Genomic DNA, 24,141 nt, shown 5'->3' on the forward strand with positions numbered 1-24,141 from the left:
ACCGCTACACTACACAGCTCTTCACATCAAGCCACAGTTACATTTTCGAGCATATTTCATGCTGTTCACACGGTTTCCGTTTCTTCAAATGCTCAAAGGAAGACACACTATTAACTTTGCACTAAAAGTGATTGCAGCTCACCTTGTTATATGAATACAAGCAAGAGCATTGTTATCACTTTGAAGGCATAATTGTTTGATACAGCTCTTGTAGTGGATCACATGAGAATGTTGTGGCTGCTGGGTATTTTTCCACTTAGCTGTTTTTCTGGCTTCTTGGATGTTACATAAGTTGTGTCTGTGTGTGTGAAATTTGCCCACAAGCAAAACCTCCCTTTTTGGCACTGCTACCTGTTTTTTTTGTTTTTGTTTTTTTTAACTCTATAGAAACTTGTTAACCTTTGTCAGTGTGCGTATGTTTAACCTCCCCATATGAGCACACTGGAACTCATCCTGCCAAATGCACAAACTGCCTCAACTGCAAGTGGAAAAACCCCAAACAACACATGATGATGAAATGAGTTTGAAATGTGACACTTCCTGACGTTTGTTATAAGCGGGCCAATTGCGTCGGATGAAAAAGGATCACATTCATGGGCAGCAAGAATTTCCTGTTGCGCCTGACTTGGAGGATACACACGCACTCACAAGTCGCTCGGATCGACTCGCACACTCGCGAACATGGCAACCAGGTGGGGAATCTGCAGCGCTGGCAAGATCAGCCATGACTTCATGGTGGCCATGAAAACGCTGCCACCCGAACACCACCAGGTACAACCGAGACACACGCACTCACACACACAAACTTTGAGCATGTGCCACTAATTTAAATGTGCATATTTGTTCGGTACTCCAGCTGCTGTCTTGTGCAAAACTGTCTATTGTCCGTGTGCAACATTTACTTTATCTTAAGCAACTGAAAATGATTGTTCTACTTTTTGGGAGGGGTTAACATGCATAACCTTTTGAAATAATTGGAAAAAAATGTTATTAGTTATTAGTCATTTATTTTTAGATAATTTTATTTAGGTGGATATTCACAGATATATTTGATATTTGGTGCTCAACAAATGCTAACAGTCATATAAATCCAGCACCATAAAGTGCTTTAATGCAGACTCTTTCAATTTGAGTGCACTTTTGACTACTTTAATCAGTTGCAAGAATGTAAGTTATATAAGTACTCATGGATGTTTTGCTACCACAATTTTTTTGAGACCGATACCAGTACGAGTAGTCGCCGATACTTATATATCATATTTTTCCCCCTTAACTCATTTAATGCCATTGACAGCTATAGACGTAAAAAAAAAATCATTTGAAGTATTTCTATTAGTTTAACTTTTTTTTCCTTCAATTTTTAACAAGAGTATGAAAACCTAGAATTTTTTTAGGTACATTTAGAACAGATTTGTGATTAATCCTGAGTTAACTAGTGAAGTCATGCGATTAATTACGATTAAAAAAATGTATTGCCTGATGCCCCTAATTTTTAATAATCTTCTTTTTTTTTTAAATATATATATATTTTTTATATAATCTTTTTTTTTCTTTGTAAAGTTTCCTTCTCCCCGTTTGTATTTCTGGCTCCAGTTCAATCACGTCTTTTAAGAGAATACAATACCCAACAGGAAATGGGCAGAAGGATTTGAAGACTTTTTTATTTTTCTCTCTGACAGGCCGTGGCTGTGGCTGCCCGCAGTTTAGATGATGCCAAGAAATTTGGCAAAACGCACAACATCCCTCGAACCTACGGCAGCTACGAGGAGCTGGCCAAAGACCCCAACATCGGTCAGTGGCAGACCCGTTGTGTCTATTTTGTGGTTTGTCGGCATGCGTTCCCTAAGATTTGTCTGTGCGTGCAGACGTGGTGTACATCGGCACCATTCAGACCAACCACCTGAGCTCCTGTTTGCTCTTCCTTAACGCCAAAAAGCCCGTCCTGTGTGAGAAGTCCCTGGGAATGACAACCAAGGAGGTGAAGGCGATCTTGGCCTGTGCCAAGAAGAACAACGTCTTCTTCATGGAGGTAAAAGATCAGGTTGAAACAACCGGATAACTAAAGTTGGATTGTTCTAAGTCATGCAAACCATTAGTATACTACGAACTACTGTACAGTCCAAACAACTTTTTTTCCTCACAATGTTTGGGCTCCCTCTAGTGGTATGCGGAAGAATGACTGAATTTAATGTTGAAACTTTTTTTTAATCTAATACAGCAGAGTTTTTGAGAAAAGTTCTGTTGTATTAAATAGATTTTTATTTTTTACAACTTTTTTTTTTTTTTTTTTTTTTTAAATCTCTTTGATAAAAAAATAAAAGACTTCTTTACTGTACCCGAATGAATCCATGCAATGGATCTTTTCCAGGCCATTTGGGCCCGATTTTTCCCGGCCTACTGCGAGCTCCGTAAGCTGCTCGCCGAGGGAGCGATCGGTGACGTGAGGATGGTCCGATCCGAGTTCGGCCTGTCCGTGCTGCCTCTGCCCAGACTGGAGCTGAAGGAGCTCGGCGGAGGAGCGCTGCTGGACATTGGCCTCTACCCGCTGCAGTTCTCCCTCATGGTGTACGGCGGAGAGAGGCCAGAGAGCATCAAAACCGAGGGAGTCATCCTGGATACTGGTAACGAAAAATAAGATGACATTATAATTATGAAGCACACCTTTCATATGCAAATGTATTTTTCCAGGAGTGGATGAGACCTTGGTGGTGACGCTCAAGTTTTCCAAAAACAGGATGGCCGTGTTCACCAGCTCCTCGGGCCTGCAGCTCCACAACGATGCCATCGTTGTGGGCAGCAAGGGGTTAATCCGGGTAATGTTACTATGACTGCACTCGTGCCAACTTGCATGCAAACGCCCCTGCTGTTCCCTATAAGCGCCTCGAATGTTAAACAAAGCCGCGTTGCGCATCGCAGACAAAGAACGGTGTTCAACGGGTTTTCTTGAATTTGATTTCCTCATGCCTGTTGTGCGTCCGTCCACCCAGTTCCCATCGCACATGTGGTGTCCCGAAGTCATGGTGGTCAATGGGAAGGAGAAGAAGTACCCTCTCCCGGAGCCTCACTTGCCCCTCAACTTCGTCCATAGCACAGGCTTACGCTACGAGGCCGAGGCGGTCCGACAGTGCTTGCTCCAAGGTACGACGCTACGACGTATAAGCCATTTATGGGAATTGCCCCCAAAAAAGAAAGTTTTAATTGCAATGTAAGGATATCGAGCATCATTTTAAGCAGTTAAATGACTGTCCTGCTATTATTAAAGTGGAAGTCAACCTTGAATATTTCTTGACAATAATATGTTATATGTGACCTCAATAGTCTAAACATGAAATTCTAAATAATATTACATTTGTGGAATATGAGTTATGAAGCAAAATCCAGCCGTTTTTGTCCATCTCAGCGAGCGGACATTTTTCCACTTGCTGTTGCTCAGGCAATGACCAATCACAACTCACCTGCTTTCGGAAGCTGAGCTGTGATTGGTTGTTGCCTGAGCAAGTGGCTGTCAGCAAGTGGCAAAATGGCCGCCCCCTGAGATGAATAAAAACGGCTAGATTATGCTGTTTAACTCATATTCCACAAATGTAATATTAATCAGAATGTCATGTTTGGACTAGTGAGGTCACATTTTTTGGCGGGTTGACTTCCCCTTTAATGAAAAATATCTAAACTAAGAAATCGATTTTTTTTTTATGTTTTGGTTAAACAGAAAAAAATATGCTTTTCATATATGGTAAGGTAATTTACAGGAATGTATTTAATTATAAAAATAGATATTTGATAAACATCTTTCAGCAAAGTTTTTTACCCCCTGCAAATTCAGTTGGTTTTCTGCTAGTGACAATATTGTGAACACTTTGGAATTGCCAGAATTTCTGCATACACCGCTCATAAAATGTTATCTAATAGTAAGTCACAATAATAACAGACAAGTCTGCTTGGACTAATACCGCACAAAAATGTTCTGATGTGTGTGTTTTTTAATTTTTTTATTACACACGGTAAATTTCAGAGTGGAAAAGTACAATTATGTAAAGCCCTAGATCAGGAGACAGCCAACCACGAGTCCGCGCATAAAAGATTGTAAATAAAGAAAATCCAACTTCTTGCTACTCTTACAAGGATAACTAAAGCGCATATTTGTTTAGGAAAACAGTGTTGGTTTATTCTAGTGATGATAAAGTACCCCCAAATTTTTTGCAAAATATGCTGCAATTCCAGAGGATTCCGTTTCTCTTGCACTTTGACCAGAACTCATTCCTCATCGTGCACGGCTGCAGGCTCGTCCGCATAAGAATCAGTAACGCTATTCACCTTGTGTGTGGACGGCTGCCTATCCGAGTACGCATGTCACATGTGTCTTTTCTCCACTGCAGGAAAGAAGGAGTGTTCCATCATGTCTCACGCAGACTCTCTGCTGCTGGCTGAAGTCAAAGAGGAAATTCTTAAACAAGTTGGAGTTGTGTACGATTAAATTTTCTTTTTATTTGTTTTGGGTAAGCTTTATTTTAGGGGTCTTACTTTCCAGATGAATTATCCCCTTTACAGATTTTTTTTTCTTGGCTAATTTGAAAAGAAAAGAAAAAGTCTTACAGAAATAAAGCACATACAAAAACAGAGTTTAGGTACTTGCCTCTTTATTGATGAAATCCAGTCTGGTGACAACAACCAGCTACACATGACCTCTTCACGTTCGCATAGCTCTAGTGTAACAATCAAAAGCGTGTCAGACAATAGCGACAAAGACACACACACAAAAAAAAAAAAGTCCAACCACGCAACCCCCCTCAAAGTGCCTTTTCAATTCTCTTTTGAGTGAGACTTTTAAGCGCCAACTTGAGATTAACTACACGTGAAAGGCTACACAACACATCTAACTTAAATACAGTAACCAGCTCCCGCGGGGGACAACTATACTAACTAGACAAAATAATGTCCCAAACTAAACACCTTAATAGTCAAGTATAATAAACTGTAACACAATGGAGAGTAAGCTTGAGGAGTGCTACACACAGTGAAAGCATATAAAGACACTTCATCCACACACAGCACTAAACACGACAATCTGTATTAGGTGGCGCGTCAGAACGCGAGGACGCCATTTTGTTTGTTCGCTTATTCGGCCGTGGAGTGTTACGTTTAAAAACGGGGGCACTCGCGTTCACGCGGCGCCACCCAAACGAGAGCGGCAACGCGCATGCGCCAGGATCCGCCGATAGATTGATTGAGAGGATCTCGTTTGATATAAGCATGCTCACGTGAATAAATACAGCAGCTTCCGGTTGAGGCATGTCGATCTGATCTGGCGCCTCAGACTGGTTTCTTTGAGGGAAATTTAACGTGAAAGGAATGGACACAGGAAGTGAAAATTGCAACGCCACCACTAACCCCACCCGGAATTGTTGTCATGGTGTTTTGGTCTCGAGTTGTTATGCTGCCTAGGATGCTTAGTTGTTCATGTAACAGGTGTCGGAGTGAACGGTGGAGTGTTATACAGAGAACAGGCAGATATGACGTCTTGTCTTGGCCGCTCAGGCAACCAGAACCACGCGCATGGTGTTGGTGAAACCGGAGCCTGGACGCCAGCCGGTCAGGACGATGACGACGTCACCCTCCTTGAAGAAGCCTCTCACCTTGCCTGTCGGTTACACACAAACAAATACGACACAATGAGCCAACTCAGCTCTGCAGACGCATCAAACGTGTTTTTTCTTACACCATTGCATGGGTAATAGCTGTGCACTGGCGCCACCTGCTGTTACATTTGAGTACTGCATGTGAACGACTGAATTCGCCTCGTCTTGAGAAGGGTTGCAAAACTCAGGGAATTTTGAATGCCAATGCATGTATTTTAAGGGGTGTGTTATCAATAGCATTGATATTTGAAAATGTGAAATCTGATTGTTTTTAGTCTGGATTGTTAAAAAAGAAGAAGCTATATTTAAATTCCCTGTTACGAGCCATTTTCCAGATTTGTAAATTCATGATAATTCACATTTGAAATTTTAAATGTGAATATCATGAATTTACAAATCTGGAAAATGGCTTCATGATAATTCACATTTGAAATTTTAAATGTGAATTATCATGAATTTACAAATCTGGAAAATGGCTCGTAACAGGGAATTTAAATATAGCTTCTTTTTTTTTTAACAATCCAGACTAAAAACAATCAGATTTCACATTTTCAAATATCAATGCTATTGATAACACACCCCTTAAAATACATGCATTGGCATTCTTCCATCAATTTAATTCAATTTCAAAAATTTATTTCACTCTTTAAAATAAAAGAAATGAAAGGGAACATAACCCCTGATCCAACACACACAAAATAATCAACACAAAATGAATGTCAGCGAGTGGTCTAGACGCTTTCAACAATTCTATAAAATGTTTTGTGCTATATATATATATATATATATATATATATATATATATATATATATATTTTTTTTTTTTTTTATTATATTTTTCCAGTAATTGTGCTTTTATACATTTAAAAAAAAAATACAGATAAGACTCAGAAGATTTTGTTTACAATCCATATTGTTTCACAAACTGACATCTTGAGTTGAAATACATTGTTCTTTTTGTTTTGTTCTATATTAAGGTTTGGAAAAAATGTCTGCTCCTCTTAATTTGTACTCACTTTCCCTTTTGTCTAAATTTGATTTGTATATTGACTGGTACAATTTCATGAATGGCTTTATACATTATTTTAAGGCAGTTAAACTCCATCAATTCATTAACATGCAAAAATTGACTTCTAGTATTTTAATTTGTCTTTTTTTTTTTTAATAAAGAAGGTCTCTTTTTCATTATCTACACCTGTCCAAAATTCCCCAGATCAAGTTATATTTAAAATGTGAATGGTTATTTCAGAATTTCAGTCTCCATTTACTATGTTCTATATTTGTATAGCTGTCATATGAAATGAATCTCAAATAGAACGGACACTAATGCAAAATTTTACCCATATCCATGGCGAAGTTGACACGCATGTCGACATCCTCAGCCCAGACATCATGGGCAGGGGCAGTGTAGAGGACTGGAAAGATCCCGCGGTACAGGTGAGCTTGGCGAGCAGTCTGGGCGTTACGGGTCACGGCCAGGATGGGGGCGCGGGGCCTGTACCTGGAGATAAGGTGGGCGGACCTGCAAGAAAACAACAACAAAAACTCACATGCGTGTAGTTGACCTTAAATAAAAAAAATGGTAATACTGTTAAAAGGTAAGTATATATAAAAAAAAATAAAAAAATCACTTTTCCATTACACATCAGTTCTAACTGCCTTTATTTTCCACTTGAGCAACAAACAGTGTTTTATGATACACATACAGAATCGACCAGACAGAAAAACCGTGCAGTGGTAAACTAGCATTTTAGAGCGCAGGAGTGTGTTAGGCCACAAATATCCAACTTGTCAATTGCTGTCCTCTTTCACCTACATCACAGTGCAATCAAAAAAAACACATTCATTCACACATGCTATATGGACCAAAAAGTCCATACAGTGCACTTACCCTAGTTGACTAAGGGCATCCTCGCCCGTGTCTTACCTCCCGGTCTTGGTGAGAACAATAATGGCACTAGCGCAGCACTTGAAAGACGACTCAACAGCTCCGACAGCTGCCACCTCGGACGGGTCTCTGGTCAGATGGGAGTGTCGCCTAAGCTCCTCAAACAGCTTGCTGTGGAAAGTGGCTGCCTCGGCCTCACGGGCGATCTAAGCCAACCCCGGGTGGGAATCAATTAAGGATTGGGGTTTACTTACAATCACTCACACCACATCATTCACACATCTGGGAAGGGCTTGAAATCACACCACTCAAGTCTCCTGGTTGATATTATCCGTTTTATTGTGTTTAAATAGACCTTTTCATAAAGTTGATATATAAAAATAAATGGCAAAGTATTATAGGTGGCAGAAAGCACTGACTGCTGACCTGAAGTTCCTAAACTGAAGAATCATCTTTTTTTCCCCTAAAGCAAAAAACTTGAGGTTGCCTTGCCATTCCCCAATAGGTTAGTTAAAAAAAAAAAAAGAGGTTAGGTTAGGTTAATTTTTTTTAATAATAATAATCTAATAGTGATGGCATAAATGATATACACCTTTACTATTCTAATAGTATTCAATTCTAGAGGAACAGATGGGGAACCAAACCTCCATCCCTGGGTTTAAGAAAGACATTTCCTCACAGTATCTATAAAAAGTTTGGTTAGGTTGTCTTTCTTTTGAGCAATTTAGCAAAACTACCGGCTAGCCTGCTAGCTAACATCAGGGCTAGTTTAGGCGGCGCTAATGCAAGTTAGCATCTGTCCAGCTCTAAAGCAAGTAAAATGAATACTAAAGGAACAGACAAGGAACCAAACCTCCATCACTGGGTCTGTGGAAGACATTTTCTCACCGTATCTGTATAGTATACAATGTTTGGATAGGTTGTCTTTCTTTTTCAGTAATTTAGCAAAACATAACATCTAGCCCGCTAGCTAACATCAGGGCTAATTTAGTCATTGCCTGGAAGTACATGTGACATTATGATGAAAAGGTCTACCAACATGGAAAAACAACCAGCAGATTTCTGAATGTGGTCGCCAGCCTCTCCCAGGTTTCCATCAGTCCCTGCCTGGCCCTACTCTTCCTCTCACAGCTGACACGAGCGCCGAAAGGAATGAGGACATGAGGCCCTACCTTCCGGAACCCGTCAGCACAATGATGGCTGAGGCCAAGCTCTTAAAGGAGGCCTCGACGGCGCCAATGGCGATGGCCTCGGCTGGGTCTTTGCAGTGCGGCGTGGATCGACGCAGGTCCTCAAACACCTGACGGTGAAACATGGCCGCCTCGGCTTCGCGAGCAATCTGGCAAGCGGGCGAGGGAAGGATGCGGCAAGCAAAACGAAAAGCACCGCCAACACACAGGAAGGATGATGAAGATGGAGGAATGAGTGTGCAGTTAGGGGGGGGGGAGAGAGACGGTAGACAATTATTAACACAAAAAATGTCACCACAACCCTTTGCTTGATTCATTATAATGGGATCTCGGAACAAATGGAGTTAAAGCAACAGTACACACACAAGCAGGAAGTAGTGTGAAAAAGATGATTAAAAAAGGCAGCAGCTTAAGGTGGCTTAGGTTTAATTAAGAGCTTCAAGTTGCTTCAGTATTCTGTATACTGGTGATGGAGATGAATAAAAAAAAAAATCCACCATCATTCAAATGGAATAGAAAATGCTGCCTCAACCAGCATCTGAAGTGAAGTGATGGATGGTCCTCTCGTGGCTCCGGACTGGCATGAGACCAGTAAAAATCTACATTTGCTACAATTGATTTCAATGCAGTAAGCTGCAGAGGGTTCAAGTAAATAAGGCCTTCCAAAGTGTCCACAGAAGAATGAAGTGTCTTCCATCCATCATTTTCACATGTGAGCTGGAGTCTATCCCAGTCCATTGTAGGGCAAATAGACAAGTATTCGCAATCCCATTGACAACAATGGAGAGTTTAGAGTCTTCAAAGAACGTTGCGCAACGTGTGTTTTTGAAATGTGAGAGAAGCAAGAATACAAAAAGAAAAACTGCGCAAGCATGGGAAGAACATGCAAACGCAACACAGGAAAGCCACAGCCGAGAATTGGACCCAGAACCTCGGAATTGTGAGGCAGACGGGGGAGCCAGCAGTCCACTGTGCTGCCCTGTATGAATCTTGATCAAGTTAAGTGGATCCATAAAAATACAGCATGGATTTAGAAATTATTTTAATCCCAAATGGGAAAATCTAACTTCTGGGAAATAAAAGCTAAAAGTCTGCACTTCAATAACATATTGTTTCAAATCCACTGTGCTTATGCATAAAAAGGCCAAATGATAAAAAAAAATAAATAAATAAAAAAGATAAAACATGATTGACCATCATGTACGACGCGGCATTCTCTAACATGCTTTGGCTGTCCCTATTGCTGACACAATCATGCGAGACAGATTTTAATGATAGTAAAAGGGGTTAATTGTTAAAGAAGAGTTATTGCGCAATTACAAATCTTGCTTTTCTGTGAACTGACCATGTGTTGGGTGCGCACAGCCTCCAGAGGGTAATCTCCCTTTGCGGTCTCGCCGCTCAGCATGATGCAGTCGGCCCCGTCCAGCACGGCGTTGGCGACGTCGCTGCCCTCGGCGCGAGTGGGTCGCGGCTTCTTGATCATGCTCTCCAGCATCTGAAGACAGACCGTTCGACAACTTTAAGATATAACAAAACAAATAACAAATATTACAGCAAAGACTAAAAAGGTATTCAAACGTCTGACCTGAGTGGCACAGGTGATTGGCTTGCCGGCTCTGTTGCATCGGCCAATCATCATCTTTTGGGCTAGGAAGACTTTTTCGGTGGGGATCTCAATACCAAGGTCACCACGGGCAACCATGATGCCATCGCTGGCCTCCATGATCTCATCGAACCTGAAGGTGACACAAAATAGCAGTTACACAAGGATGTCAGCAGGTGGCGTAGTTTGACGTTTGGGTGTAGTGTCACCATGAGGCCACCAGGGTGCAACATCAACTCATCTTCAAAGTGGCTGCGTCCAAATGTGCACTACTTCCTATATAGTGCCCCACTGAGGGTTCACGCCATTTTGTAGTGGCGTCCGAATGTCCAGGGAGTGAAAATGTAGGGCAGTCAAAATTACCCACAATGCACTCTGAAAGTAGTATGTTCACTCAACCAGGTTGATATAGACCACAATGCATTGTGAGTATTTAAATTTAAAAAAAAAAAAAAAAAAAAAGACATGGAGCGAGCGACAGCGCAAGCTTGAGTGAAGAGAGAAATAATTAATACGTTTTAGTAGAAAATATGTACAACAAAGGAAATTAAGTACATGTAAAAACATTTTAACTCATTCACTGACATTGACAGCTATAGACGTCAAAAATTCATTTGAACTATTTCTATTAGTTTAGTTTTTTCCATTTTTGTTAACAAGAGTATGAAAACCTAGAATTTTTTTTGTACATTTAGAACAGATATCAAATTTGTGAGTAATTGTGAGTTAACTAGTGAAGTCACGAGAATAATTATGATTACAAATTTTAATCGCCTGATGCCACTAATTTTTTAATAATCTTTTTTTTTTTTAAGAAAAGATTATTAAAAATTAGTGGCATCAGGCGAGTACGATTTTTAATCATAATTAATCGCATGACTTCCCAAGTTAACTCACGATTAATCACAAATTATATATCTTGTTGTAATACAATATAAAAAAAACACTAGGTTTTCCATACTCGTGTTAAGAAAAGTGGGGAAAAAATGTTAAACTAATAGAAATAGTTGTGACAACTAGCTCATCGGATCCAGCGTCTCTGCATTGATCAACATCACAACAATGCCTCAACTCGATGGCACACACCTGCGCACGCCCTCGTGGTTCTCCAGCTTGCTGATGATCTTGATGTTCTTGCCTTTCTCGCCCAGCACGGCCCTGACCGCGTGGACGTCGGCGGCCTTGCGGATGAAGGAGGCGAACACCATGTCGACGCCCTGCTCCACGCCAAACGTCAGGTCTTGGATGTCCTTTTCCGAGACGGCGGGCAGGTCGACGGCGGCGCCGGGCAGGTTGACGCCCTTCTTGCTGCCCAGGCTGCCGCCGTTCTCGATCTCACACATGAGGAAATTAGGGCCTGGAGCAACAAAACGATAACATTATCCAAAGAGCTGTGAAACAAGATCTGCGCAATATATTAAGATGTTTTGTGTTAAGACCTGGCAAAACCAAGCTACCATTTTTTGTATTGAAGCTACGCTGGTAACAAACTTTTGTAGTGACTATTGACCAGTTGCTAATTTTTGCAACCTCATCAAAGACAAAAGGAACTTTTTTCCTTAATCCTGGGACACTCCAAAGTAGGGGTTGGTTGACTTAAGCTCAACAGTTATGGGACATTGTGATTTTGATTCAATTGTGATTTGTTTTTTAAAGCCGCTCTCAGCTTCAAAATGGTTGATGACCCCTGGTCTCTCGAGTATACTGTTAGTTAGGGGTGTTAGAAAAAAATTGTTTCGGCAATATATCGTGATATTACAGATTCAATATGCGGCCGAATCTATTTTTAAACATCAATTTTTTATGGAAATATTTAACAAAAAAGTCTTACTTGGGGTTAGGATCCACACATTAAGCATGGAAGAATGTTATATTAATGAAACATTAAGGCTTAATATTTTATTTCAGTGCTGTTCAAACATGAAACAGACTGCAACCTGTTTGTTAAATGCAGTGGCTCAGTTATTTATAAGCCTGAATTTTCAGATAAATAAATACATTTTCATACAAATCTTACATGTACAAGTTTACTGATTAGTATTTTCTAAATTTGCAAAAAATAAAATAAAAAAATAATCGCAATAATCAATTTATAGATTTGTATCGGGATTAATCGGTATCGAATCGTGACCTATGAATCGTGATACGAATCGAATCGCCAGGTACTAGGCAATTCACACCTCTACTGTTAAGTTATACATCAGTGTAAATATTTACATTGTTTCCTTTGATAATTTTTTCAATTAAATATGAACAAATCTTACCGATCTCCTTGACCTGCAGCGATATGAGTCCATCGTCAATGTAGATATTGCTGCCGAGTTCTACTACTTTGGTGATGTTCTTGTAGTCGAGCCACAGAATCTCCTCGCTGCATTTGTCCTGGTAGCTGTCATCCAAGGTGATCTTGATCATTTTGCCCTTCTTCAGCTCCACCTCAGCTGTGCCGCTCTGTCAAACCGCATAGACATCATCCTTGTGCCACACTTCTTTTCAAGTTGAACTTCCACCAACATGGAAGTAGGGAAAATTGTACTCACTCCCTGGATGAGGCCTGTTCGGATCTCTGGTCCCTTGGTGTCCAGGGCGATTCCAATTGGTCGGTATTGGATGCTACCTGGCTCAAAGCTCTCGCATGCCTCACGAACGTTCTTGATGGTATCAGCATGGTACTACGGTTAAAAAAAAAAAGAGTTAAAAAAAAGCCTTTTTCTTTAACATATTTAACTCATTCACTGCCATTGACGGCGTGTAAAAAATCCATTTGAACTATTTCTATTAGTTTAACATTTTTTTCCACAAGAGTATTAAAACCTAGAATTTTTTTTATTGTACATTTAGAACAGATATAACATTTGTGATTAATTGTGAGTTAGCTAGTGAAGTCATTAATTAGTGATTAATTACGATTACAATTTTTAATCGCCTGACGCCCCTAATTTTTAATAATTTTTTCTCTCTTTTTTTTTTTTTTTTTTTAAATCGGGTCAGGCGATTAATTTTTTTAAAATTGTAATTAATCGCATGACTTCAATAGTTAACGATTAATCACACATTTTATATCTGTTCTAAATGTACAATATTTTTTTTCTAGTTTTTCATACAAAAGTGGGGAAAAAAATGATAAACTAATAGAAATAGTTCAAATGAATTTTTGACGTCTATAGCCGTCAATGGCAGGGAATGAGTAATAAGCAGACAAACCATAGCAATCTAAATAAATAGCGCATGAGTAATAACTGTGCCACAACAGTCATTGACCTTTTTCGACCACACCCCAATGACTGAGCCGTCCGACTATGAACATTCAAGTAAGTCAAGATGCTGTAGTAAATCAGGTCAGAAAAAAAGGTATTGTAATGTTTGGAGAACACTTTTCCTCTGTATCACTTATGAGTCATCTGAGGGTAACCCAGAAAAGCTACATTGGTTATTAAAGACAGTATCATGAGGAAAATGCTCCACCAGCAGCCCATTGATCTGCTCATGTTTAACTCATTCACTGCCATTGACAGCTATAGACGTCAAAAATTTAATTTTAACTATTTTTATTAGTTTAACATTTTTTTCCCCCATTTTTGTTAACAAGAGTATGAAAACCTATATATTTTTTGTACATTCAGAACAGATATAAAATTTGTGATTAATCGTGAGTTAACTAGTGAAGTCATGTTTAATCATGGTCATAGCCATGATTAATTTTAATAAATACATTTTAATCACCTGATGCCCCTAATTTTTAATAATCTTTTCTTTAAATATATAAAAAACTTTTTAAATTTTTAATAATGTTAAGAAAAAAATTATTAAAAATTAGGGGCGTCGGGCGATTACAATTTTTAAACGTAATTAATTGCATGACTTCACTAGTTAACTCACGATTAATCACAAATTTTATATGTTTTAATAAAAAAAAAATTCTAGGTTTTTATACTTTTGTTAACAAATGTGGGGAAAAATGTTAAACTAGAAATAGTTCAAATTAATTTTTGACGTCTATAGCGGTCAATGGCAGTGAATGAGTTAATGAAGAAACACTGAGGCTAAGGCAGCAGATTCTCAAACAGGGTTATCCTTACAAAGAACAAACAAAAGCAAATGTGGCACAACGTTGAGGCCAAAACAAAGAGCACTCTAAAACAACTCTTCAAATTTGAACACGCCAACTGCCCAACATTTTAGATGACATCATGAGATGGTTGATGACACAGTTAACTGTTTTTATGCATAATTATTAACCATGCATATTTACACTTGCATGGCAGTTAAGAATAGTCAAATAACTTCAAACATTATTTGTATATTGTCAATAGTTGAACCCTGGAACTGATTCATTTCAAATTGTCATTCTTTTCTACGAAGGAAATAATTCTAAGAAGGAGCAAATTGTGACTCTGCATATAGCTAGCCTGTGCATGTGGGGAAGCACAGCTTTCAGTAATGAGGCAAGTAACCACATTGGCTGCCTTTCACAGACATGCTCAACTGTCGTGCAACACAACCTGGAACCGATTTAATTTAACCTACTAATAATTGATTGTTCCCCCCCAGAAATGTTCATATTTTTTAGTTTAAATACTTGTTTGAATTTTTATTAAAAAAAAAAAAAGAAGAAGAAGAAGAAAAAAAAAGAAAAGTAATAGTTGTGCTTAAGCCTGCCCTCTTCCTGCCATTGAACAATACTTCGAGCTGATTGGACGATGCGGCATCTTTTGCACGTTTGTTTGAACCAATCACGACTACGGATGAAAATGTCATCTTCGTTCTCGTCGTAGTGGAGGGGAAAAAAAAGCACAAACATCTTTACCAGCTAAAAACGCACGATGCGCCTCTCGCTGTTCAACATTCAACAATTAAACGGTGAGCAATTCTGCAAGAACAGAATTAATTGCTGCGTGCATTCCTCCATGTTAGAATTGTTTGTTTCCCCCGGCGGCGGCGCTTCCTGGTTTCCCGCCCCAAACGCAATGTCGCTCTGCGATTGGTCCGAACCACTGGGATCGGTGGAAATCAACGGGCAAGATGGATTCTCGGAGTTTATGAACTCACAAATACTGCAATAATTCAGCTTGCAACTAACAATGACGTCACTTTCAAAATGTCTAACACGAAGAGGACAAGCTTAAACACTTTTTTCAATTCTATTGGGCTCATCAATTTTTTGGACTGCCCCTGGTAATTTGATGGTATTACAGCCTAGGGCTGGGTTAAAAACTAAAAATAAATCGATATAGAATCGATATTCCTTTTCATAGCCCAATATCGATTCATAAAATCATGAATCGATACTTTTAATACGCCCCTCAACATAAATGAATGTGCCTTCTCGCATCACGGGCAAATTTATTTGACAAAAAAGTGTTTCTGCCACTTTATTTACATATTGCTGTGGTTGTAATCGATTTAAATTGTTATTTATTGTTTTGATCAGACCATGTTCAATAAAACATACATGATTCATGTAACTGAATTGGATTCAATTTTAAATGTAAATATTCATATGTTTTTAATTGAACATACTAATGCACCAAGTAAGAGCAAGAAGTTTCTACTATTTACAGCATTGGTACTTCCTGAGAATGTCTCCCATATAAACTTAAAATTGGTACTACATGAAATCCTTAACTTTATCGAAAATCAATGTGAATCGTGAAGCGAATCCTTGTGAATCGAATCCTTCTGAATCCAATCGATACCCAGCCCTACCACAGACAAGGTCAGAGTTGACCGTGAGTGAGCAATTTGTTTCACTGTAACAAATACCAGTCTGTTTGTCTGCCCTTGGTTTCACCTTGAACAGTTTGTGTCCGGCATTGTATTCGCAGATGTGCAATGTTTGCCAAGCTGCAAAAAAGCAAAGACTGTAAAACAAAAAAAAAAAAAAAGGAAAGGAACACAAACGCGATAAGGGCTTAAATGATCTGCACAGGCTGAACGTGACGACCTTTCGGTGGCAGTTGGGCTCGCCCCGGCTGGTTTCAAACATGCCAAAGAGGAAGTTATGAAACGGCTCACCTCGTGTGTGCCGTGGGAGAAGTTCATGCGTGCAATATTCATTCCGGACTTGATCATCTCCTTCAGTATGTCCACGGAGCGAGAGGCTGGCCCTGAAAAAAAAATAAAAATAAAATAAAAAAAAACGGAAAAAATATGTGTAAAAATCATGCCGTCCTTTACAAAACTGGTTAAAAAAAACAGTCACGATTGTGTTTGCGCAAACAAAGGAGAACGCCAGTGAAATAATATCTCCGGTAAGACTATTAGAAACAGGTGGTTGCGATACGATTCAAGGACGTTATCTTTCTAAACTCAAACCATTTGATTGGGTTTGAATAGGATTCAACACAATATGGTCTCAATTCGAGAGGGTGCGATGCAATGAGTTTCTTGTCGTCATTTTTCAATATGAATGAAGTAAGTTGTCAGTACTCTAATCGTGGCATTTCCTTGAAAGAGATGCATCGGTATGGGATTTTTTAATAGGTTTTAGGTGAACTAATGAATACACACACATATATATAAAAAATAAATAATTTAAAAAAATAATAATTAAAAAAAGAGAGCAATGATGATGACATGTCAAATCGGTAAAATTACCGAATGACCAATACTGAGCTCTCCAGAAAAAAAAGGGAAAAAAAAGAAAGATGCATCGCCTGCAGTTGTAGCTCTTGCCACGTTTATGAAATGAAAAAAATGAAGCATTGTTTAATATTTTACAGTAACAACTCTACTGAAATGCGAACTTAAAAAATAGAACATGGTGGCATGACATCATTCCGCTTTTGGTGAAGGATCTTTTCGCTAGAGAACTAAAAAGGCAAAACTTGTGTACTGTGGATCGACAATAAGAGACAAACCGATGGTGCAGATGATGCCAGTGTTGCGAGCGGTGGTGGGTATCGAGTCGATGTCCAGCAGGCACATGTGTTCCAGGAAGGTGTCAGCCATGGCGGCGTTGAGCTGCTGCGTCTGGATGAAGGCGGAGCCCATGTCGACAATCTTTGGCTGAGGCATGGCGATTACCTGTGATTCTGGACAGGTCCTGTAGGACAAAAGTTGTTTCATTATTTTGTAACATCAAATTCATTGTCTCTTTTTATTTATCTGTAAAAAAAAAAAAGGAGCAAGTGCACTTCCAACAGCCACCGCAGGCCAGATTGCACGTTACACTCTGTTCTCAACCAGCCACCCCCACTGGGTTGCCAATGGCAACAATTCATTATGAACCCATTGACAAGACGGATCGCCAAGCTTTTTCCCAGCCAGATTATTCAAGGTTTTAATTTAGGCAGACACGCAGTAACTGTAAAAACATACACAAGGAGTATTAAAAACAATAATAAAGAGGCCAGAAATACGAGCAGTTTCTTTTTAAACAATGGGTTGCATAACCTCACAATAGAATAGGACGGAACTACTTCCTTGCAGACATCCAATTAATACAGATAATGGTGGGCGGGGGGGGGTTCCAGGCTTCTGCCGCCTGCTGACTGATGATGTAACAGTGGAGTGAATGGAGCCGACCAGTTAGCGGCTGAGAAGAGCCGTACGTGCTCGCAGTCTCGTCCTGCTTTACTGCAGCAATGGGAACGGAAGGCAACAGAGTGGGCTGAGTCACAGGGAGACACTGCAATGGCCTACCCCCCCCCACACACACACACACACCCCCCCCTAACATTTCTTTTTATGGACACCGACAACCTCTCCACCACAAGGTATTCGTTGCCTTTGGGTGGCAGAGCAAAAAAAAAAAAAAAAACTCCCGCAGCCTAATCCTTGACAATCACACACCGCATTCGACTTGCTGTTGCGAGGTGCGGATGCGCGTTAGGGAACAAGTTGCGGCTTGAATGCCTAATAGTTGAAGAAATGCCACTCACTAGAACTCTGCATTCACTGCACATATCCCTGGAAAATACTACATACTGCATTTCCTCCAATGGTGGCCCATGCACATTGTCAGATCAGTTGCCTTCACAACAGCGTGGCGCCTGTAAAGCTGGAGCTTGTTGTGGAGATTAAAGAAAGTCCAAAGACCAGAGTATTTATTTTGTGTGGTTGCATTTTGTTTATCCTGTCAATTAGGGCTGTGAATTGCCTAGTAGCCTGCGATTCGATCTGTATCACGATTCATAGGTCACGATTCGATACCGATTAATCCCGATACGAATCTTGCAAAAAAAAAATAAAATAACCCTGGAGAACCCACTGGGTCAAATTTGGCCCCAATAAATTCTGCTACTCAAATAACAAATCCCTTTTTTTTTTACAAATTTAACTTCAAAAGTCCAGAGTGCCACTTCTGACCCGTGCATGGGGCCATCTAGTGGATGAATATTGCACTTACATGAGCCAGAGTGGTGGTGACAAGGTGGCTGGCAACATGCTGTTTTGTTGAGCTGGAAATCAATCCAAACAAAACCATCTTCTCAGCAAACCATCAGATGGTAAAATTGTGTTTTTTTTTTGTTAATCTATTTCATATCATGTTGCAGAATGCCTAGGAGTATGTTTTATATATTTTTTGATAAATTAGCAACTCTGAGCTAGTTAAAAAAACAAGGGTTAAAATTGAAAAAACATTTTATAGCAGTCATTTAATGTATAATTTTCCAAAGAAGAAAAGGGTTCTTGGGTTCTCCAGGGTTAAACTCAAATTTAGAAAATACTAATCAGTACAGTTGTACATGTACACTGTAAGATTTGTAAGAAAATCTACTTCAGGCTTATAACTGTGTTTAACAAACAGGTTGCAATCTGTTTCATGTTTAAAGAGTATTGAAATCAAATTTGAAGGCTTAATATTCTATTGATATAACATTCTTCCATGCTTATAATGTGAACCCTAATTCTAATTAAGTCATTTTGTTGAACATTTCCATCAAAAATTGAGCTTTAAAAATCGATTCGGCTGCATATTGAATCGATACGAGAATTGTGCACTGTAACATCGCGATATATTGCCGAATCGATTTTTTTTAACATCCCTACTGTCAATCCTGTTTGGAGGGGGGAACAACAAAAGGTTACATAAATGACAGGAATAGCTCTCCATGGGAGACATGACCGTTCCTAACAAAGTCAGCTGAGAATCCTTCACGGGCAGTTGGTAGCCACCCTGAGACGGATGTGAGGCTAATTTAAGAGCTGGCTGGCTAATAATCCCCTCCAATCCCTTCCTAACTAGCTCCAGCTAGTGACACGCTCACTCTTTTAAATATTCTCGGTCACATGACCTCGTATCGTTCCTAGACACATGCTTTATCACTTTGTCTGATAAGTACAATCAAGGGCAGGAGTGGTGCAATCGGGATTTTGTGACATTTAAGACCGTGACTCAACATCCAAGATGGCTTCTATCACCCACTTTACCAACCAGTTTCATGCACTACATACCCCCAGTAGATCTTTCTAGTCCTCTTGGGAACAAAGAGGCACGTCATTGCCGCTGACCTCCAAAGGAACCCCGTTGTGTTGGAGCGTCCGACACACTGCAATAGCCGATTACCCCCCCGCAACGTAAGGCCTGATGCAACTGCCAGCCGAGGCATTCCAGCGCGGTGACAACACTTTCAGGAGCTCAAGAGTAAATCCTTTTGATGATGATGAGGACGACGGGTAAACGGAGCGCAAGTGTTGACCAGGCAATCGCCATGATGTGACGCTACGGCCGTACATGAGACAAACGCCAACAACCGAGAGTGCAGTCACGACAATTACACTGGCAGCCTTGGACATACAACACCGCGGGCCTAAAAACTGGCTAGGTCTAATAATAGCATGTAGCATGTAGCGAGTGTTTATAGATCCAATACTCGGGATGGATGACCACTCACTCATTTTAGGCGATTGTGTGCAATTGATCATTGGTTAACTCATTCACTGCCATTGACGGCTATAAACGTCAAAATTTCATTTGAACAATTTCTACTGGTTTAACTTTTTTTTCTTCACTTTTGTTAAAAATAAAAATAAAAAAAAAACTACAAAAAAATGACTGTACATTTAGAACAGATAAAATGTGTGATTAATCGTGAGTTAACTAGTGAAGTCATGCGATTAATTACGTTTAAATTTTTTAATGGCCTGACGCCCCTAATTTTTAATAATCTTTTCTTTAAAAAATAAAATTATTGTAATTATTTTTTTATTTGTAATTATTTTTTCTTTAAAAAAAAAAATAGTTTTTTCGCATGACTTCTCTAGTTAACTCACGATTAATCACAAATTGTATATCTGTTCTAAATGTACAATACATTTTTGTTTAGGTTTTCATACTCTTGTTAACAAAAGTGGAAAAAATGTTTAACTAATTGAAATTCTTCAAATGAATTTTTGACGTCTATAGCCGTCAATGGCAGTGAATGAGTTAATCAAGATTATAAATCAAGCCAAGTATAAAGCTTGGTTAAATTCACCAGTGGTGGCTTTGCACAAGGGTCATTCAAAGGTAATGTGGAGGTAAACGGGTGAACGTCCTTTCAGGGGAGAGTTTCATAAGACTTCAGAAGATTGTAATGACGCCACAAAAAGCTACTAGACTACCATTGAGTAGCTTTCACACAGCTCTGCATAGGTGTGCCAATTTAAGGACTCAGCAGGATACCAGGATAATGTCTCATGTGGCTCTGTTTGGTGGAAATCCGGTTAGTCGACAACTGGTAATTAAGTATTAATGAAGCATTTGCTAAACTCTGTATGCTCAACATCAGCTGCTATCTCTGCTTAGTGGCTATGTCTGATTGCATTGTCCCTGAAGTCGATTTGGAAGTGCCACAGACTAGAACAGAGGTGGGCAATCTCGGTCCTCGAGGGCCGGAGTCCTGCAGGTTTTGTAGGTTTCTCACTTCCAACACAAGCTGATTCCAATCAACAAGATCGTTATCAGGCTTATGCAGAGCTTGCTGATGAGCTGATCATATATCAGCTGTGTTGGAGAAGGGCAACACGCAAAACCTGCAGGACTGCGGCCCTCGATGCCCACCTCTGGACTAGAAGCTAGTCAGCAGAGCTGCTCTGGGAAAGGACTGCAAATGAGCAGATGTGAGGTGTACACCACACACAACACAAGTCAAGGCCAGGGGAGCCAAGAACCAGAAAATGGCCAGGGATAAACTCTGGTGCGGCTGTTGTTCAAATTCAGATAGAAGGCACAAATTCATAACTTTCCCCAAGTTTGGTTCACAGTTCAAGTCTCCCTTTACTTCGCAGTTTATAAAAAGTGCATTTCCGAATGAAAGAAAATCAAGGCAAGAGAGGATCCATGAATATAATTGTGTGCTGTTTTCAAAGTAGGATTGCTGAGTCTTTGATGGATGAGCTTTGTACACCACTGAATGCCATTCCAGTGAAATAACCTTAATTGGTTCCTTCAGATGACAAGCGCTCAAACTAACTAACTAAGAATATGCATACCACACTTGTTAAAAACAGGTTTCTTTGAAAGCACCTTTTCCTACAAAGTAATTTGCCATTCAGCAGAACCCAGTACCTTAGACCAAATATTCTATTTGCAAAACATAAACCAATTTTGTTCGACATTAAATCATTTTAAAAAAAATATTCCTTTTACATAATTCTACGTAAACCTATCAAAATGGAAAAACTCGCTAGAAATTAATTGTTTTCTGACATTGTTTTCTCTCTGAATTAATAGCTCTTGTTTGTCAACCATGTATGGCCAAGTACCTCAAACTGTTTTAAAAGACTAAACAGTAAACACCATAAAAAAAATTGCGACCACTGAGTTGCGTCACCATTCTAACCCAAAGTGCATTACGTTATTCATACGCACAATACTGTTTGCATGAATTTGAAAACTGGGATGAAACCATGCCCTTGACAAAAGTAACAAAATTTACCAACATACATTATCATATGCTTCCAAGTTAAGCATTTATACAAATGTCCATATCATCCTCTTTACCTAGCCTATGCTAGCGCAGTTGCAAAGTCATAACCATCAAGGACATCTACCACCAGAGCTGCACTGAAAGGAAATACTATTCTTAAATCTCATTGTAATCTGTTTGAAATGACAATCAAGGCGATCTATCCATCTCCTGTATTCGTTAGGTAATCTGTGTCAACAAGAAGGCCTCTTCTTTCACAGTGGCCGTGTACGGTCTGCTTTTCACATTGACTGAACATACTACTATTAATTACAACATACATGTTACACTTCAGAGCCCTTACATGGGAGATGTGTGCTCTTCAACACATGGACAGTCGTCAACACATGCGCAGTCCTCAATACATTGGCCATCCTCGGAAGACATTTTTATGCCAACGACTATTAGTAAAACTCTTAACAATGCACTAAGGGCAAATTCAGACAGAGATTAACAAGACTATAATGGTGAGCTACAGAACGAACTACGGCGTAGTCGATGCGTCAAAACTCGTGTTCGCATCACTGCGTCATATGGTCTCGCTTCAGAGCGCTTGGCAGCAAACTAGCCAATCGGAGACAGAGGAGAGGCCGAGACCACGCCCACAACAGGAAGCATCAGGAAACGAAACAGGAGACTACGCATCGATTACTATTCTTTCTTAAAGTGCATTTTAACGTCTGATATACATTTATACGATGAGTAAAAGTAGATAACTACGTTAGGTTATCCAAGACCTTACTGCGCATCCGCCCACCAACACGATAATTCTAATGACAACGATGTCGGGAGACTACGGCACGCAGCAATGTCAGTCAGACTCTCAAGATGGCTGAAAAGTTCATCACGTACGTCCACTTCAACACAAATTGCAATATGCATCTTATTTGTTCAGGTGGCATGAGAGCACATATTTTAGACAGCCACGCTGAAGCGATATATTTGACATATACAGTATTAGGCAGGCCATCAAACGTGTCACGAGGAGTAGAAATGCGACCGCAGTTAAGGATACACACAGAGTGTAGGAAAAACAAAAACAAAAAACTGAATCAAGCCAAAATTAAGTAACAAACAACCGCGATGTTAGTTGAACGCACCTTTTTTCTCGTGGTAGGACGCTCGTGTTGATGTAGCAGCACACTGAGTGACATGCAGCTCAAGGTGATCTCTATGCTCTCCTTAGTCCACGGAACTACTTTGTCGTGATGCTGTGATTATATCCCTCCGAGGCAGACAACACACTCACTTGCTAGATAAACACCAACTACGACTGCATTCTACCATATTGATGCTATTTATTAGAAATGTGTAATTCAGATCCCTCGGATATGATTAGTTTTTTTTTTTAGTTAAACTCCAGGAAATTAACAGTTGTTGGCGTTCGCTCGCGGAAGGATATGCTGAATATAGAGCTGCGATGCGACGCGTGGTGCATTGAGCCAATCAAAACGCGAGAATTCCTCAACACTCAGCAGCGCGTCGGCCTCAACATGTGACGCATGATCGCAAGTCGTAGCAAGTTTCCTCATAATCTGCAGTATTACTTCCTTTAATTTCAGTACTTAGTGTAGGAGACAAGCAAAAAAAACGACGGTGTTTTACACAATTTACTCATGTTGATTCAAATGTAACATGTCTGGAGAAGATTACATAAGTAGGCTGTGTGATTTGATAGCTAAATTGAGGCAATGTCGTCATCTAGCGGTCGAAAAATAGGCTTGCACTATGGCGCCCATCGGTCACAACGTAAACAAGTGTTTCTATCCTCTCCCTTTTTTTTTTTCAACAAATTGAATGAATTTTATTTTACAAACACATATATCGATATATATTTTTAACTGTATACAATGTACATTTAAATGAGACATGTTAATATTATGTAATCTACATAATGTAAACTTGTAAAGTTGGCTTTTAAATGGCT

General features: G+C 39.7%; 3 protein-coding genes across 4 annotated transcripts in view; 2 read left to right on the forward strand and 1 right to left on the reverse strand.

Moving 5' to 3' along the window:
- The first annotated feature begins 461 nt into the window (after positions 1 to 461).
- LOC144050368 (trans-1,2-dihydrobenzene-1,2-diol dehydrogenase-like) lies at positions 462 to 4,619 on the forward strand. Its single transcript, XM_077563530.1, has 7 exons — positions 462 to 771; positions 1,680 to 1,791; positions 1,866 to 2,029; positions 2,369 to 2,621; positions 2,689 to 2,813; positions 2,988 to 3,138; positions 4,377 to 4,619. The coding sequence occupies exons 1-7, from the start codon at positions 682 to 684 to the stop codon at positions 4,472 to 4,474; spliced, it is 993 nt and encodes a 330-aa protein (XP_077419656.1). The 5' UTR covers positions 462 to 681; the 3' UTR covers positions 4,475 to 4,619.
- A 1-nt stretch (position 4,620) lies between these two features.
- pkma (pyruvate kinase M1/2a) lies at positions 4,621 to 23,470 on the reverse strand. Of its 2 annotated transcripts, none has more exons than XM_077563526.1 (11): positions 23,315 to 23,470; positions 17,181 to 17,365; positions 16,336 to 16,427; positions 12,861 to 12,992; positions 12,585 to 12,771; positions 11,407 to 11,677; positions 10,303 to 10,453; positions 10,060 to 10,212; positions 7,564 to 7,730; positions 6,977 to 7,158; positions 4,621 to 5,638 (listed from the first exon to the last, which is right to left on the reverse strand). In XM_077563526.1, the coding sequence occupies exons 2-11, from the start codon at positions 17,335 to 17,337 to the stop codon at positions 5,532 to 5,534; spliced, it is 1,599 nt and encodes a 532-aa protein (XP_077419652.1). In that variant the 5' UTR covers positions 17,338 to 17,365; positions 23,315 to 23,470; the 3' UTR covers positions 4,621 to 5,531. The 2 variants fall into 2 exon arrangements, with proteins under 2 accessions (XP_077419652.1, XP_077419651.1); XM_077563525.1 differs by lacking the exon at positions 7,564 to 7,730 and adding an exon at positions 8,697 to 8,863.
- The window catches only part of LOC144050364 (protein mono-ADP-ribosyltransferase PARP6), a 28,347-nt gene continuing 27,040 nt past the window's right edge, over positions 22,835 to 24,141 (forward strand). The window contains exon 1 of the mRNA XM_077563523.1: positions 22,835 to 23,062. The gene's annotated coding sequence lies outside the window, so the exon portion shown is untranslated. The remainder of the gene's footprint in view (positions 23,063 to 24,141) is intronic.

Source organism: Vanacampus margaritifer, chromosome 4, assembly GCF_051991255.1.
Source record: "Vanacampus margaritifer isolate UIUO_Vmar chromosome 4, RoL_Vmar_1.0, whole genome shotgun sequence".
NCBI classification, from domain to species: domain Eukaryota; kingdom Metazoa; phylum Chordata; class Actinopteri; order Syngnathiformes; family Syngnathidae; genus Vanacampus; species Vanacampus margaritifer.